Source organism: Chlamydotis macqueenii, chromosome 1 (genome assembly GCF_036417535.1).
Source record: "Chlamydotis macqueenii isolate bChlMac1 chromosome 1, bChlMac1.mat, whole genome shotgun sequence".
Taxonomy (NCBI): Eukaryota; Metazoa; Chordata; class Aves; order Otidiformes; family Otididae; genus Chlamydotis; species Chlamydotis macqueenii.
Window position 1 is genome coordinate 193,177,338 of NC_141556.1, and position 18,111 is coordinate 193,195,448.

General features: G+C 40.9%; 1 protein-coding gene across 1 annotated transcript in view; it reads left to right on the top strand.

Annotated features, from left to right (window-relative positions):
• The window catches only part of FLT1 (fms related receptor tyrosine kinase 1), a 113,372-nt gene that overhangs the window by 1,789 nt on the left and 93,472 nt on the right, over positions 1-18,111 (top strand). Inside the window, exons 2-3 of the mRNA XM_086772018.1 lie at positions 14,209-14,305; positions 14,607-14,827. Coding sequence (XP_086628144.1) covers positions 14,209-14,305; positions 14,607-14,827 — 318 coding nt within the window. The remainder of the gene's footprint in view (positions 1-14,208; positions 14,306-14,606; positions 14,828-18,111) is intronic.

Here is an 18,111-nt window from a genome sequence, read left to right on the forward strand (position 1 = left end):
GTACGTTGCGGTGTCAGCTCAGGTGCGGTAGGCACTGGAAAGGTGCTTCACTGTAGTTTGGCTGCGTTACAACCCGTTTGCTGGAAATTCCTATCGCCCGACTTAAATGTACAAGAGATTGTGCTCCAAATCAGAGTTTAGGCTTTTTCCAACTCTTTGATTTTGTTCCATTTTCTTTCTTTCTTTTTTTTTTTTTTTTTTTTTTTGGAAAGAAAATAATCCTTGCACAGCTTTGTTTGGACATCCCAGATAGGTTATCGTGCTTCTTCTGGGTCAATGGTAAAACTCTCCATACTTGCCTTTGCATGGGGTGTTTCAAAATTATTGGTGAAGTGGTGCCATGTTTTGTGCCACGCATCTCTCTATGCTTTTCTTCCCATTTCACCCTCCTTCACTGTGTATTTACTTAAAACTCTTATGCTGGCTGTCCAGTACTTCCTATTTCAAGAGTTCTTGATGAAACTCAGTTCATCACTGCCGTATGGTCCACTCTTGTAATTCAGTCTCTGCGGGTGTCTGCTGAGCTTCCATTTACACACAGGTACTGGAGGAGGTGATTAACAGAAATAGTCAGTGGCTCAGGAGTTACTACAGAGAGCATCACAAGGAAGGGACAGAAGGAGGTCTTTTAGCTTGCATGTGTCTATTTAATAATTTAAATTTCCCCAAAGCAACATGCAAGTCACAAGAATCCTCATTTGAAAAATGAGATTAGTTATGTTTCTTTGATATTCAGGTGTTGGGCACTTCAGCCCTTTTGTCTTCCTATGCACATGCATTTTGGCTGTTGTGGGAAAGCAGATTTCTGTCTGTGTTTTGCGTAGTACTGACATATGTTTCCCTTATAGTTTGTGTATATTTATTCCACAAATTATGCTGCATACATTTATGCTAATGACTATGTGCATAATGGTCAACATGAATTTTTTTGTGCCTTATTCAGGTTTGATGTCCCAATCCTAGACTTTGTATGATAATAATTTCAATTTATAGCATTTGGGAATGTAAAGGACTGGGTTTTAACCCCCAAAAGGTCAGATTCTGCAGCCTGGATCGAGGATTATGTGGCCACATTTACAGAAACGTGGGCAGATAATGTGACTTCATTTCCAGCTGTCCACCCAGAAACAACACCTCACAATTAGCGGCTAGAAAGTAAATAGATTCTATTACAATCTTATCTATGAACAGTACTACACAAATCTCAGTTATTCCAGTTGGAACTACATCATCAAAATCTCCAGCGAATGATGGACTTTTCAATTTCATGGTCAGCTGGAAAAAATGAAGGAAGAAATTCCAGGTCAAATCTAATCAGTGCTGAGGTTAATTTCTTACAATAACTAACCTGACTTCTCCGAAAGTGCTATTCAGGTGGAAGTTCATATGTTAAGGTTTCAGTTTGGTTTGAGTACTCAGCTGAAACAGCTGCACAGCCACACAGCTAATTTGCAATTAATGCTGGAGATCTTAACGGGGTCCAGAAAAAAAATGAGTTTCCCATATTTTATGAATCTTCATGGAAAATGGGCTCCCTTAAAAATTCCAGACTACATTCATGTAAGGCAGAAGAGGTAGACCCTGCTATGTAGCACAGGTTTTGAGATGTATGCTTGGTGTTTAAGTACCAAACTTTCTGCCATCTCTAAAGAAAATCACTTACATCACTTAACGATGTTTTACCAGATAGGTGTTTCACTCTATGCTCTACGCAAAGCTAGATCTCATTCTCTTATAGCTGGTCTAAATCTGCAGCAATTCCTTTAGGCTAAGCTAGCATCCTCTATATTTATGGTTCATGTGGGAGGAAATCAGGACTTGGCCTGTGCCTAGTAAAGGTCTTCATATCCAGAAACACCCAATACATTAAAAGCCCTAAAAATCTGTCACTCGGGAGATTTTGAGGATTTATTTGGTGGTGGTAGTGATATTTTTTTTTTTTACATGTGAACAATAACAAAAATGTTAAGCCTATTTTTGGTCAGATGCTTCAAAGACTTAAACCAGTAGCCCTTCACACTGTGTGGGTGTATAGGACAAAAGGAAATTGTCCAGATTTCCAGGACAGTTGCTGAGTCCTTACACTTTAATGTGGTTTGGAAACTTCCAGCACAATGTTTATCAACTTTCTAGTTTTCATGTCTGACTGGTACTGGGAAAGGAAGAAGCTCAGCAGATGAGGGTTAAGGTTTGGTGTTTCAGAACTCAGTGTCCAGTGGGGCTGTGGTGGGGCTTTATTAGCAAAACTATTCCTTTGAATCCCCCAAAGTTAGGGGTTCGGACTTCCTGCTGCAGCCCCACAGGGCATGGAAAGTGAGACCACTGCAAGAGGAGCTTTGCCATGAAGTGTAGGATGCCCAGCCACCACAGCCATCTCTGCTTTTGGAGGCAAATCTCTCCTATTGGTGTGAGACCTTCAAGAAGCAAGCTGCTCCCTCCACAGACATGCTTTATCTTTAGATCTCACTTTGCCCCTAGGAGTCTTTTTTTTTCACTCTATCAGTATTTCTAAGAATGTAGGAAAATGTTTCTGTGCGTATTTTAGCAAGAATTCCACCCATGGACAGCACCAAGCTCTTTTCTCTTTGCCCTTGTGATGCATCCTGACTACACATATTCCTGGGACTGAGAAACACCCTTTCCCAAGCATTCCCAGCAGGGAATGGTCTGACTTCTTAATCCACCATGTGGGAACCTCTCATCCTAAAATTGGTCCAGTGATTGTTCAGAAGGTACCCATACAGTGTTCTCCTATCCAGATGCAGAAGTTCATAGACTCATAGAATGGTTTGGGTTGGAAGGCACCTTTAAAGGTCACCTAGTCCAACTCCCCTGCAAGGAGCAGGGAATCTCCAACCAGATCAGGTTGCTCAGAGCCCCATCCAACCTGGCCTTGAACGTTTCCAGGGATGGGGGCATCCACCACCTCTCTGGGCAACCTGTTCCAGTGTTCCACCACCCTCAGTGTAAAAAATTTCTTCCTGATGTCTAATCTGAATCTACCTCCTTCTATTTTAAAACCATTACTCCTTGTCCTATCACAACAGACTCTGCTGAAGAGTTTCTTCCAGTTTAATTCCCCCACAGCTGGAGGTCAGCACTGCATAAATCCTGGCAATTAAAAGAAAAAGTTAGATATGCTGCAAGCAGCAGTTTGAAAAGTGAAAATACAGGCATTGGTGCTCTCTCCAAAGCCCAGTGTGGCACAAAATCATGCCTTTTGTGACCAGCAGAATGAATTCATGCTGGAACTAAGCAAAACTATAACAGATTGAGAAATACAAGGGTGTGGGGAAAGAGATTTGAAACTGTATATTTCAGAGGTACTTTTGTCCGGAACATAAGTCTTGAGCCATTGAGACGTATGGAGAAATTTGGACTGGGAGTGTGGGTGACGATTTCTTCTGTATTAAGTCATGTTTGGTATTTGGGTTTTTTTTTTTTTTTTGTGGCATGGTGGGTGGAAATGTGCCAGCCTAAAGATGAAAAGATGGATGATTTAGCGTGTGACACATCTGTATTATTCAAGACATTATAGGTGCTTGTGAAACTGTCAACGAAATTGGGAATCGAAATCCCCTCTGTAACAAAATAGTTAACTGATTTATTCATCATCTTTCCCAGACACTTGTTTGATTTGTGTTAATGGAGAAGCAAAAGTTTCATGTTCATGATGACCTGATTTTACTCTCTGTTGTTTTCCATCGAATCCTGATTGATTTTCAGTACCAAAATCAATTTGTCCATATCCACAATGTTAAGTCACTCCTGTAACATTCAGACAGAGCACAATCCAGTGTGATGGTGTTCTGGTTTTGTTGACACTGGTTGCTGTTTGCATGATTCCAATACTTTTCTAGATGGTGGGGCACTAAGCGCTCCTACATGCAACCACTTTTAAGTCATATTCCCTCTTTCAGAGCTATGGCCTTGAAACAAAGTGCTCTTTGCCATTAGAGCAGCTGAAGGATGGGGAAGTGGTTAGAAGGAAGCTGTTTCTAGGACTTCAGTGGGTTGAAGATGCTGTGGCAATGTGGTGACATTATTTCCATGCTGTGCCCGGAAGCGAGGGTAGAGCGGGCAGGGCGCGGCGGCCTTCACAGAGCCAGGAACTCCTGAGCAGATGTCTCTGCTCCTCGGAAGTTCCCTTGGGAAGCCCGTGCTCTGGGAACAGGACCCCCTGCTTAGTGCGTAGGGAGTGGTGAGGGATGAGTTTGAGGGAGTTTCATGAGAGGAATTTCACAATTTCACATAGTTTGCTTAAGCGTCCTTCCTGTGGGATTCTTCCCTGCCATGGAGTGAAGGAATTTGCCCCTTTTGTTCCCATTGTCATTCCTTCGTGGAAAAACCTCTCATCAGTATCACCGTAGACTAATGTTAGAAAAGAAGCGTGAGAGTTGCCATCCTGGATCTGACAAGGGCTCTATTTAGCTCCATGTCATGTCTCTGGCAGTGTCCAACATCTGATCTTCAGGGGAGGTTCAAGGAACCTTGCAGGAAACAGTTATCTGATAAAACTCTCCGGAGAGGAAATTTTTTTGTAGTATGATCTAAAATCCACTATTATTTACTAAGAAACCGTGGGATTGAGGGTCAAGGAAACTAAAATTAGTGTCTGCCAAAATTTATGTGTTGTCTATGGCAAATGGATATAACATAGTGGGATTAAGTTGCATTATTTTTTATAATAGAGAGAATTTTCTTCTGTTGTGCTGGTAGCATTTGGGGTGAAAACTCACCTTGCTTTGTTTTATTAAGTGCTGTAATTAACATTCATCCTAAACTATTTTATAAAGTATGAATGATTATAATTTCCCAGTGTAAAGTGAGCCATAGGCAAGCTTGGCAGAAGCTTTTTGCATGAGCACCTACTGTAGGCTTTGTGGTTTTGATGACGTTTAACTGCAGAATGGGCTTTGCTTCTTGAGCCATTGCGAGCGAGTCCTCTGTGCAGACTGTTCTGGTTCTTCTCACCTCCGTAGTTTAAATTATTGTGCCATATCAGTTATTTTCTCTTGTTTTGAACCCAGAGCCTTTGTATAGCTCTGGTTTATAAGTTTAAGTAGTGTGGATGGAAAGTTCTCAACTTTGTCATTATTTTTATTTGTCTTTGAGCATTACAGAACTGTTCAGCTGTAATGGTGGAGCATGGGAAGTAATAACTGGCAGCCTTCTGCAAAGTTTTTAATGTACTTGCTTTGTCTTTATGCCATATCAATACTTCCCTACTATGCTAGTTAGTGGGATAAACTTTTCTCAAAAAATACTGAACTGATGATTATGTGCTGGGATCTGTCACGGTGGAATTAGAGCAGAGGTGCAGTGGTTGCTGACATGTGTCGGTGAGTGGTAGAGGAGATCTGATGGCTCACAGACGTAACGTGGGTAGGGCTACCTGCACTTCTGTAAGCAGCACAGTATGGATTCCCCCCTCCACTCATACGTGGAGGGGTGAATCCATACTGCCGGGTGAATGCCCGTGGCTGATCACGTGGCATCACTTTTGAATAAGCAGATGGAGTTATGACCTCCTCTCCTCTGCGATCACCTGAGCAGGGTCTCCCCAGAAGGGCCAGGACAGGCACGTTGAGGTGGAGGGGCATGTGAGCCACACGGACCTATGTCAAATGTGGCTGTGGAAGTAACAGCCAAGCTCTACTGTAACCAGTCTGTGCTGACAAGAGCCTCAGTAGACCTGTTTTTTTTAAGCTGGGCATTCTCTCTGTTGGAGTGAAGACCTAACTAAAGTGGACACAACTATGATATCTCCCTTGCTTTTCGCAACGCACACCATATGTATGTGTGCATTTTGCCCCTTTGCTCTGGTTTACCAAAGTGATGATCCCATGAGGGTTCATAAAGGAGGAGTTAGACTGCACATTTGGATTCTTGTTTTCAATTCCATATGCTCCATAGGAAATAAAAAGTTTGTGATTACGGATGGTTTTACTTCTCCGTAATTGCTTTCTCCTTGTGCAACTAATGAAGTAAGCACCTTCGCCAGGCTAGATGGTGGCAAAGGTGCTCATTTCTAAGTTTCTAGACTTACTAAACTGGATAGATAAGAGGAAACAAAGTGGTTTTTTTTTTCCCTCAGGTTCTCTGAATGTCAAATTTTGCAATTTATTTTTAATTGGTGTTATGTCGAGTGCCCCTGCTCGTGCACAGAAGTCACCTGGTGACTTTAGGGCAGACAGGACAGGATGTTTTGACAGGCTGGTGAAGCAAGTGCCCTCAGGCAGATATTGCCTAGGCACAGCGTACTGGACTGCATGGCCTTGGCTGCCCAGGTATGATGGGAAATGGTAGCAATTTCAATTGGTAGTAACTGGAGCCAGATTTATTTCAAATAACCAACTGTGATTTCAGCTTGTTAAATCTCTACATCTAATTTTTTAAATTAATGAACACCCAGTTTTTTAATAAAATGGCTTTACCATGGGCATCTGTAAGCACAGCCTGACTTAGCTAGGGCAAATACTGGCAAAATATTTCGCAATTATTGGGGACATACACATTTGTTTACATTTACAGCTATTGACCATATTGGCACAATAGTGTGTAGTGCTCAGAAGTGTTAATGAAGTGCTATCAGAATTGCACTTGCTCAATTTTTAGCTACTGGGTGTTATGCTTTGCCTCTATAGCATCTAATCTTGTATCAATGTGCATACACCTCTAGGGACAGCAAAGGCACACAGATAGTAAATAAACTTTCGTCACTGTTCTGGGATCCAGAACTGGGAGGGGAAGGATGATTGCTCAAATAATACAGACACACACATCTTTCTGTGCCTGTGAAGGCCTTTCTGGTAGCATATCCATTTGCCCCGCTGACTGATTTTTAATTTCAGGGCATGGAGTTGGGGTCAAGGCATTTAGTCTGCCCAGGACTCTGCTAATCTACTGCGATAAATCTCACGCTGTTCAGACTCTATTACAATGCTGCATCATACAGCAGCCCAGCTTTCCCATCCATTAAACTATCCATTTTCTTGGCTGGTTGTTATGTCCTAATGGTACTTCAAATTCTTAAATTACAGTTGAGATTAGTAAGACTTCAGCATTTGATCCAGAAATCACTGGGTGTGACCAGATAATCAGAATACCCCTTTTGGACCTGAAAGGGACAAACCAATGAATTAATGATTTTTATGTGTTGGTATGTACTTTGTAAGTAAATAGCTTACAACAATTTTCTTGATCTTGAAAGCAAACAAGAACAGATTTCAGTCACAGAAAAGGCATGTGTGAGTGATAGGTCTGCTGAGGACTGAGATAGCTTGAGCTGCTTCTTCTCCCCTGAGTGCGTTTCTGTTTGCAGGCTGTGTACCAGCCCAGCGTGCACGGTGCCTCTCTTTGCACAAAAGCCAACAGGAACTGGGGACAAAGCCACCTTGCAGTCCAGGGACCTATGTCTGTTTGCCCCATGGCCCTTAATTGCCCTGCAAAGTTCTGCTTTGACAGAAACAGAGGTTACATTTTGTTGCTTCAGATCATGAGCTTGCTCATCCGGACAATTGTCAGCGTCAGCTTGGGACAAGGGCATGCCTCCGTGCTCTCTTACAGATAAGCTGCCCTGGTTTATTTTCTGCAGGCTTCAGGTGTGAAGCTTGGATTTGCTTCAGAGAAGTAGTGTGAAATGAGATGTATGAAGGACTGTGATGTTTCCTTAACATGGGGACCTGTACGGCATCTGAAAGACCTGGAGATGCTGCTTTGAATCTCAGGGTGGCTGATGATTTGGCACTGCAGGTCCTTCCCGCAGGCTGTTTCTAAGTACAGGCGATGGAGATGGTGCTTCTGCCTCTGGGTGCAGGAACCAGGCTGCGCTGCCTGCTTTCCCTGTGCCTGAGCACTAGAAACGCAGGTGACATAGTTGAGATGGGGGCTATTGCTGCCCTGGAGACAGAAGTGTCTCCTTCCAGTAACAGGTCTTCCCAGCCACCAGCAGTCAGAAGTAGAAAGCTTCATTACCCAGGTTGATCGCTTCTCCTTCTAGTCCTGAGGCAGGGCCAGGCCAGACATTCACACTTTGAGCAGGAAGAAAAATATATTTTTTTTTCCAGTCTCTCAAATGTTGTGACAACTCTGCCTAAAAGTTTTCTTGTCTTACAATGCAAGTATTGATGCTGATGAGAATCTCAGTGTTGAGTAAACTAGGAGGACCTGTTGGTTGGAATATTATTCCTCCTTATGGTCAGATGTAAATCAAACCTTTAAAGAGTTTACGACAAGTTCCTTTTTGGGAACTTTAAAAAAAAAAAAATAGAGTGATTTGGTGTAATGACCTAATTGGAATTATTATGGATAGGTACAGCTGTTTGATCAAAACAAAAGTTGTATTTGTTTACAGAATGGCCTGAAGTACCTTTAGAAGTGATGGTAATACAATAGTTAGCCAGGAAGAGCTTTGAAATAAAGAAAACTACTGATATCCCAGATTTCCGTACAAAAAGGAGTAAAGCCACACATCCCATATGAGGTTAGCTGGTGGCCGTGTTCTGGTTAAGGTGCTGCTGCAGATCGGAGTCAGCTCCTTTTCACCAGAGATGCACCGAAGGTCAATCCACTGGGTGCTACCATGGTCCCAAGCATTCCAGATGGATTCAGCAATTGCTTATTCGTTGTACACATGTATTCCCGTAGCCTTCAATGGGATGACTCACAAGGAAATGCTCATAAGCAAGACTAAAGCCCTGGGCTGTGTTTGAACTGAATGACCCGCTTTTTAAGCAGCGCAGAGAGATGAAGACCCTATTCAGGAATCACTTGTGCTCTCTTTCCAATTTAGGAGTGTGCTCTACAAAATACATTTTTGCTGAATGTGTTTGAATCAGAAGGAAGTTATATTTGATGGTAAAAACCCCGATGGGTCAGTTATGTATAACAAGCCTTAAAACACGTGCAAATCCGACAACGGCTGAAACAATTACTTCATGATGGATAACTTTATTGCCCACAGATGGCACTTTAAACCCAGAAGGTCAGATTCTTTGTATACACTGAAGTTGCAAAGATAAACTGATCGTTCTCCTTAACCTCTCATTGTGCAGGTGAAAAAAGATTAGTCAACATGTTCAAGATAGCTGGAGTGGTTGGAAGAGAGTCACTCAACTTCAAATTATGAAAAAGATGTTAAAAGTAAAAGGCAACCAAATCTGTTAACTTCAAGGAAATTTCTAATAACTTCTAATATGGTAATTTTTTTTTTTAACTGAGTCATAAAGCTGGCTTTTGGATTTACTTTCTTTAGTAAAAAGTAGCATATATTCACAGTGTACAAAAGGAAATTTTAAAGTAAAAGCCAGAAAAATCAGAATTAGGGTAATAATCTAGAATGTGGCTCCAATTTTAAGTTCAGCAGAGATTTAAGAGAAATTGAGCTAAAATAGCTAAAATCAGTGGAAGGTTCATCATGTGTGCATGGTTACTCAGATGTCTGTAGAACTGAATTCACACGGCATATTGGAAAAGTATATGCATGATTTTTTTTTTTTTTAATTACTTGTAATCAGTGTCTAGTCCTGTGAGGAGGAGGGAGTTGGACTCGGTAATCCTTACAGAGTCCTTCCGACTTGAGATATGCTATGATTCTGATTCTATGAAATTTTTGTTTGATTCACTCAGGAAAAGCATCGCCTTTTTTGCAAGGCGAGAAAGTAATTTAAGAAAGTTTATTCTTCTCTTCCTTTGCAACTTAGAGATTATACTCTCTGCTTTCTCAAAAATAATATTTCCCCTTCCCTTATTTTAGACAGAATGGCTAACTTTTGCAATCAAAATTAATGTTTGCTCATTAATTAAGCAGCCCTATTAACTGATTTTCACAAGTATCTAATAAGCCTTCCGAAACAGATAGTTTACGCCCCCAAAAATCACCCCTTTCACTCTGGGAGGAGATTCCTCAGTTATCAGGATTAATTAGTTCTCTTGTTGTCACATGAAAAGAAGTGACACCCCCCAATGTAGGTCAGTGTGAGGGTAGGCTGCTGATGGTCGCTTAGTGACAGGCACAATGATAAGTGAACGTGTCCTGTTGAGCCGTGACCCTTCAGAAAAGACAGTGTCAAGTAAAATGCCCAGAGAAGGTACATAGAAGGCATAATCTGCTTCTAAATATTGACAGTAGGAATTTCCCTGCTATTCTCCTTCCTTTTTCTTTTCTGGTAAACATGTCAAACTCTATTGCGTTTGTACTCTGCATCAGTTTTGAAGCATTTAAAAATGTAAGGAAGCTAATGACTCATGAATAGGTAGGATGTCAAATAAAGCTATTTTTCTTCAAGACTTAGCATCTTGCTGGTAAAAGCGTTGTCTCGCATACTTGTAAAAGCAACAATATTGGCTTGGAATAAGATCTTTTACTTCAGCTTTTTGTCAGTGAAAAACAAAATGAATGAATATATACCAACTCTGATCTATCATGCCAAATACACTGATGGTAGGTCTTGAATAATACGATTAGCTACTGAAGTTAAGTGTCTAAAATGTACTTGCAATCAATGATGAAACTCTGGCTTACATCAATGGGAGCAAAGTTAGACAAACACTAAGTACTTCTTAAGATCCCACCCACAATATTTACAAATACTGTGGTGTCTGTTAGACATATCTAATATGTGTACAAGGGCAAAAGCTTGAGTATGTATCCAGTATATCTGAGTTTCTTTTTTGCCTGCAGGATGGGGTGAAAAGATCTGTTTTGTTTTGGTTTTTTTAAATTTGATTTTAATGACTGAGCCAGATCTCAAATACAGGCTTCCAGGCTGTCTTGTTTTGTATGCTTAATTTGAAATAAATCTTGAGATTTTCATGTGGATGTCTTTGCCTGTGTCACCGTAGAGCTACCAAGAGAACAGTTTGCAATATTTGTGATGTTTTCTTGCCCTTCACCTTTGTCAGACTTTGAAAACCAATGCAGCCCATGTTCCCAGGGCTGGTCTCCTGGTCCTAGTGTGGGTCAGGTGGGAGCATAGTGCTGCATGGCTGGCTTTGCTCCCGGGCAGGGTGCTGGTGTGGGTGCCAGTGCTGAGCAAAGCCAAGTACTCAGCACCTCAGCCATGACTAGGCACTGCAGACTGGCTCTCCTGCTTTCTCCAGGCCCTGGAAATATTCAAGGCCAGGTTGGACAGGGCTCTGAGCAACCTGATCTGGTTGGAAATATCCCTGCTCCTTGCAGGGGTATTGGACTAGATGACCTTTAAAGGTGCCTTCCAACCCAAACCGTTCTATGATTCTGTGCTTTGCTCTTAACACCTGTCATTCACTTGCATTTTCCACCTTCCAATCAGTTTTACACTTGAAGTACCGTACTTGTTTTGGCTCTAGCAGCTGGGCTTTGATCCTGACAGGTTCCTCTGGCAGACCATTATTGATGTTTTTTGTAAAAACCAATGCATGCTTTCAGCTTTTCTAGAGCCTGAAATAAGGAGCCATTCAGGGAAGCTTGAGGCCAGGTTCCACCCTGAAGTAAGGAACAAGATTCATAAAGATGGATATAAGCGCTGCCTTCTTGGGAGAGCATCTGAGCTTCCAATTCCAGGATGACAAGAGGAACACGATGGTTTCATGAAACTGTCAGACTGTTTAGTTACATGACATTGACAAACCCTCTCAATCAAAATGCTTGGGTTGCTCTTCACAGAAGCTGGCTGAGCCCTTGTAAGGTCTGTATCTCAGTTTCTCAGTGTTTAGTTTCAGGAATATTATTTCAAAAGTGCAAATGAGTAGACGCATAGACCATAAGCATCTATGGGAGACTATCCCGTAAAAGCACAGTGTGGTATTTGGCAGACCCAGCATTTTAGAGTTCAGATCCTTAAATGGTAGGTGAGAAAAATGTATGTTTGCAAGGTATCGCATAACTAATTGCTTCTTCAAAGATTTTCGGCATCTTTTTTCTCCCTTCTCAACTGCTGTCAGAATATATGAATTTCTAGTTAGAAGTATGATTGTCTAGAAAATCGCAGAGGAAGTCTGTGTATTTGTACGGTATCTTCATTCAAATTTCTGATAATATTTGTGGTGCAGTTCAGAGGACCTCTTTATTCTGAAAACTTGTAATGCCCTTGCCTGAAGCCTGTTTAAGTGAGCTATAATTTAGTTTATGTCTATGTTTAAGTGTACGCTTCAAATCTTCTTTTGAATAGAGATGAATAATGGTATGTACAGGAAAACTACTGGACCCACAGCTTAAATAAGATATACAGGGCTGAAAATAAAAATGCAGATCAATGTAACTAATTTAGATGCCAAAGACCACTTAAAAGTTATTGAACCCCTACACTGTACATTTCCTGTATTGTTAAGGAAGAGAAACAGGTCTCTGAAGACCGCTAACAGTTTTGAAGACCTAAGCAGCTCTTTGCTTCTTTCCATGGATTGTGCTAGGTAGTCCCAGAAGGTGATTTAGGTCTTGTCTCTGCTGATGTTATAAGGAACTGGTGGAAGTACTTACTGACAAGTGGAGCACTGCTGGCTCCTCAAAAAAGACCTCCAAAACCAGCAGATGAGGACAGTGCCTCTTTATCTTTTGTACAAAATTCTTGTGCTTTTAGCATCTCTCTCCAAAAGTAGAGACTTGACTTCTAGGCCCTTCTCAGACTGAAGGAGTTCGAGCCCACATCTCAGAACAAAGTTTTGCTATTCAACATTTAATCTGAGGCTACATCTGCTACTGGGTGAAAGCTGCTGAATTCGGAGCAGCCATTGACTTTGGAGGGTTTAAACAGTTAAAATGTAGTCGCCAGTCTCAGACGGAGTTGATGTCCAAGAGTTCCTTCTTCAGTCAACAGAAGAGGGAGACCTTTCCAGTGGGTGATCCATAGCAGCCAAATAAACTTCATGTATTTCTGCTATGTTTGGTGCATACAGCTGTTCATATTTGGCTGTGGCAGGAGACCTCTTGGAAGGGCTTAAAGTAGCTAAATTGAAACTGTACTTGATCGCGTTCTAGTGGAAAATCCACATTACCCTTGTTTACATGATGCTGCTTCGCTCATATGTTGACAAAGAACTACTTTGTCTTGGAGTAAAGTGATCTGGGATACTCTTTGCTCCATTCTCACAACACTGATATCTTCACAAATTGCACTTGGGTCTAGATTTAGGCTTAAACTGGTTTTCAGCTTTAACTGTTTCAAAATATTTGCTTGTTATGTTCCTAGCTTCTGGAACACTTTGCTGTCAGTGCGAGGGCAACGGGGTGTATCAAGGATTGTTTCTTCTTTAAGGCATGCATTTCCGTCTGCTTGTCAAGAAAGCTTTTGTGGCCATAGCCTATTATGGGGCAAAGATAAAATATTATGCCTTTCTAGCACTTGGCTGGCTTGATGCGAGGGAAGTTCCTCTGTTCTTCTAGTCTTCTGACCATGGGTCTTTTACATGGACTTCCTAAAAATTGCCTTCACATGGCCTGTGAGAAGCTTATCTGGATGTTTTCAAGTGTCCTAAGCCACCTCATGTTACACTGACACCCAGGGCTTCACCTATACCATAATGGTCTGGCCATAACTGGGGCCACATTGGCACTCAGTTTCTCAATAGGCAGCAAATTTTATCTGGAGAGTGCCTTGTTCTCAAAATTTATTGTAGAGCTGTGCAGTTACCTTTTGACACCACTTCACTGGTAGGAAGCCTGCAGCTAGTGAGGGACTGTAGGTAACAGTGCTGTGACCTTCAGTCAGGAAGGGAAGATGCTTAATCCCCTTTCACTCCTTCCAGATCAGCTCCAGCTTTGCAGCAAGTTGTTTGAGTGAGAGTTTGGTATCTTAGAGGTCAGTGTGTGGCTCTTGCCATGGAAGTGGCCGACTTTTGCCCTTCCCATTGAAGAGGATGCCATAGTGATGCTTTCTAAGGAAATGCAGCCAGTGGTGTTTGAGGGCACGCTTCCTTGGTTAGATGTGTAGCCTCAAGGTCCTGAACTTTCTTCATGGTATACTAAGTGAACAATTTGAGAGCAAAATCATTGTCTGAAACTTGCACAGCTTTCATTTCTACTTTATTTCCTGAGTAATTGTCATGAAAGATTATGTGAGTCCTGAGTCAGGACAGTAGGATTTTGCTCAGAGGAAAAGAGTATGTGTGGTAAGGGGGACATCCCCTTTTCTTTGCTTTTCTCTTCCAGTATAACAGCGTAAACGTGAGTGGACTGGGAACAGGATGGTTTGTCATTGTTAATGTTTTTTTTTTCCCTTGTTTTTCTAGGATCTAGTTCAGGATCAAAATTAAAAGTTCCTGAGCTGAGCATACATGGCGCACAGCACGTTGTTCAAGCAGGCCAGACTTTAAATCTCACCTGCAGGTAACCAGCTGAGTTGGATACTGATGATTTGGCTGGGAGTTCATACACCTGACACTTTCTTTTTTTTTTGTAACTGAAATTAGAAAAAAAAATGAAACCGTATGTTGTGGGGAAAGGTGGGGAGTGAACTTCAATGGCAATTGTTTAACAGTTCTTTGTTGTTTCTGTTGTTGTTTTTGGAAAACAAGATAAAAGAGAACCCCAGAAATAGCCTGATATAATAAAAAAGAAAGCTTGGGAACTGGAGCTATATAATTGCAGCCCAACATAATTGTTTCTGCTTCCTTATCTGTATTTGCAGGGGGGAAATGGTTCATTCATGGTCTTTGCCTGAAACTCTAAGTAAGGATAGCAAAAGGCTGGAAGTAATTAAATATGCCTGTGGAAGGAATGGGAAGCAGTCTTGCAGCAGCCTGACCTTGAGCAGAACTCAAGCAAGTGACACTGGAAACTATAGCTGCAAATACCCAACAAGTCCAGCAAAAAAGAAGAAGGAATCTACAGTCTATGTATTTATTAACGGTAAGATTACATTTTTAACACTTCTCGGTACTTTCACTTCAAAATGGATAAATAAGGCAGTTCAGCTGTGATTATATACAGGTTTTTGAGTGATATTTTCAGCCTTGCAAAATGTCATGATAATTTACCAATTAAGGTATAAAATCTGCTTTCTCAGAGGTTGCAAATACAAATGCAAATGTTTTATCTATTAGGAAAAAAATGAAGAAAGAAAAAGACTCAATCCAACCAGTCTGCTAGAGTAAATAGAACCCCACATGGAAGTAGACTAGAAGTGAATCTGTGAAATGGGTATAAAAGAAATAATATCTTACAGAATCAGATGATGACTGATGAAAATCATGTATCTGACATAGTGTCCACTTTAGCCTGCCTGTGTAAGATAATAGATTTTTAGGCAGCTGAAGGATGCTAAAGCTGTCTATCCAGGTCACTGAATTATGGCATGCTGTAGAAAATTACTATTTGTATGTTAAGTCACATTCAGAAGTGTACTCTGTAGTCCATGTTACACAGACTGTAAAAATCCAGAATAAATGGAATCAAACTAAACACAGAAATGTGTTCAGCAAACAAGTATTGTGTAATGTATGGGAAATGCTGGAACTGGGTCAGCTGGGCTATAACAGAAATTGCTTTCTGATCCTGTTTTCTTCCAGGATATTAATCAGACAGTTGTCAGAACAGTTGAATTCAATAGGCACAACAATAAAAGAAGAAATTATAAACACTTTAGAGATTTAGTTTAATTTTATATTTTAGTTTTTCTTGATTTTTACAGAATAAAATTAATAGATTACTGTAAGGTATCAAGATTCACAGATTTTGAATGCCCATGTTACAGAGAATTTGCAACTGGAAGTTTTCCAAATTATGTGTCTGCTGCTTCTAACGAGTTCACATCAGAGTGAATTAGCCTTTGTTTTCATTTTATGACACGAAGAGTGGGACTGGTGCTGTGAAAAACCAGAATGAAGTGGACCTCTCACTACAGTGACAGAAAATAAGATAGCTCGCCTCATTATTGTGTGTTGCTTTATCGAGAATTATTGAATAATTCATGCTGTTCATCCTGCTTTCCTTCATCCGAAATGTACTGCAGAGTGATTTTCTCACCCAACTATTTTAATATAATTCACTGGATATCCAAATACACATGCATCCCTGGAAGCATAAACAAAGTAGGTTATTCATTTAGTCACCAACAATTCCTGCTGCCTAGGAAAACTTACAATTTTCTTGGATGACTTTTGCAAGTTTCTTGTCATGGGACCTTCCTGAACCTCCCATCTTGGATGTCATCTCTAGCTGAGATCTACCCTCTATCCTCTCCGTTCACCACATGAGAAGAGCAAGGATGGTTGTGGCTCTGACTGAGAACCTCTCTGCTAAACCCACTTTATGATATAAGAGATTCCTTTATGTTCTCTTGGTCTCTTTCCTATTTGAAGTGTTAATGTTTCTGGATCCTGAATTTTTGCAAATGGAAGACACAGTCAGTCTTTTTAACTCTTCACTGCTTCCCGAAATGTATGTAGCTTGCTTGAGTCTGAAAAAGAACCTCTATCAGATGTATGTGAACCAAGTTTATCCGCCTAATTCACATGGTGATGGAAGAGAAACATATCATTGGATAAACAGCTTTTGGACAGCCTCCCCCCACCCAATAATCAGTTAAAGAAGAGTGCCTGAGTGGCTTGGTTTTGTTGATTTTTCAAGGACATTCAGTTATCAAATGTTGATGTCACCGTTGAAGACAAGATTAGATTAGGCTTCTCCTCCCTCACATGCCAAAACCAGTAAAATGTTTAAAGAGCAAACCTGTATCGAGCTTAGGCGTCTTTAGCATCTCAGTTTTCTGGATTTGAAAAGATCCTCGATTTTTCTGGATTTAAAAGATCCTTTTGATTGAAAACCAATTTCTTAACACTTAAGTGGTGATTGTGTTCTAGTAAGCACACATGAGAGTTAGGGCAAACTACTGATAACGAGGGACACTGCAAGGGAGGCTGCTCATTTAATGCCAGTTGAAAGTATCACTCTGCCCTAAGGTAAGGAAAGGTATATTAGTCTTCCAAAAATGTACAATTTCAGGAAAAATTTTTGAGTAGGTTGAAAAGAAACAAGATACTGAGTACAAAAACTCACCTTTTTTGATCAGTGTAGATTTAGCATGTGGAAAGAAAATACTTAAGGAATCTCTTAATGTAATTCATCGTTTCTGTGAACACACATGAAATTCAATTATCTGCCTCAAAGTGGGAATGAGATGGGGAGGAAACAATCCTCTGTAAAGACTATATTTTTGAGTTTAGCTTTATTTTAAATGAGTTTGTGAGTGTTTAGGAAATAAACATTTGTAAAATTTAGGTCCCTCCTAGTTTTGTATTGTTTCCTGTGGCAGGACGTTGTGTCAGTCCATTTCCCATATTAGCTCCATGTGGATCACTGAGGTGCCGGTTTCCCATGTCTTAGCATGCTGCAGATGAGAACAAATAGTTGCTGTTTACAAACACAGAATCCGAATCAGGGAAGTTTATATTGTTTGTACAGGAAGTAATCACTTATTGTTTTTAAAATGTTATTCATTTCCGTAATTAGAGTGATACTGAATATGAACTGGGTTTAAAAAAAAAACCAACCAGTAAGTCCTTTGGTTCAGTAACGACTGTATGGTATGGCAGAAGATGAGCTTCTATAGACAAAACCAAGATGAAGACACTGAGAAGGAGACTGCAAGTCCCACGTGCCCCAGGATGACTTGAAGCATTTCTTTAGGACTTGAAATCCTGTGTTTGGGTGAGCAAGAACAGGCAGGCTGATGACATCTCTTGCAGGAGCTCGTCCTGACACCACCCTTCTTTCAGCTGGAGAGGTCACTACTGAGTTGCACAGAGGAGTGAGTGTGCAGTGTGTGCCGCAGCAACTCTTGACCACACACAGCTCAGGAATTGAGACATCAAGGGAGGGAAATGAATTCTCTCAAGAGCCTTGGAGTTTGCTCTAAGAAAACTGATGGCCTGACTTCCACCACGAGCCATGGGAAACATCTGAAATGAAGCAAAGCCTCTTTGCCAATTTCTCCACTGTCTCACACCAAAAGCTGCTCTGATCTTTGTTCTGTTACACAACTGCAGCCTAGTACTAAAATGGAAAGATCTGTACAGAGTACTCACTGTGTACATTGGAGTGAGGCATGGGGAATTTTCTGCTTGAAAAGAGATAATTATGGAATAAAGGCATTTGAGAAACAACAAATTATCAGCAGGCTGTGTTGAAGCCTA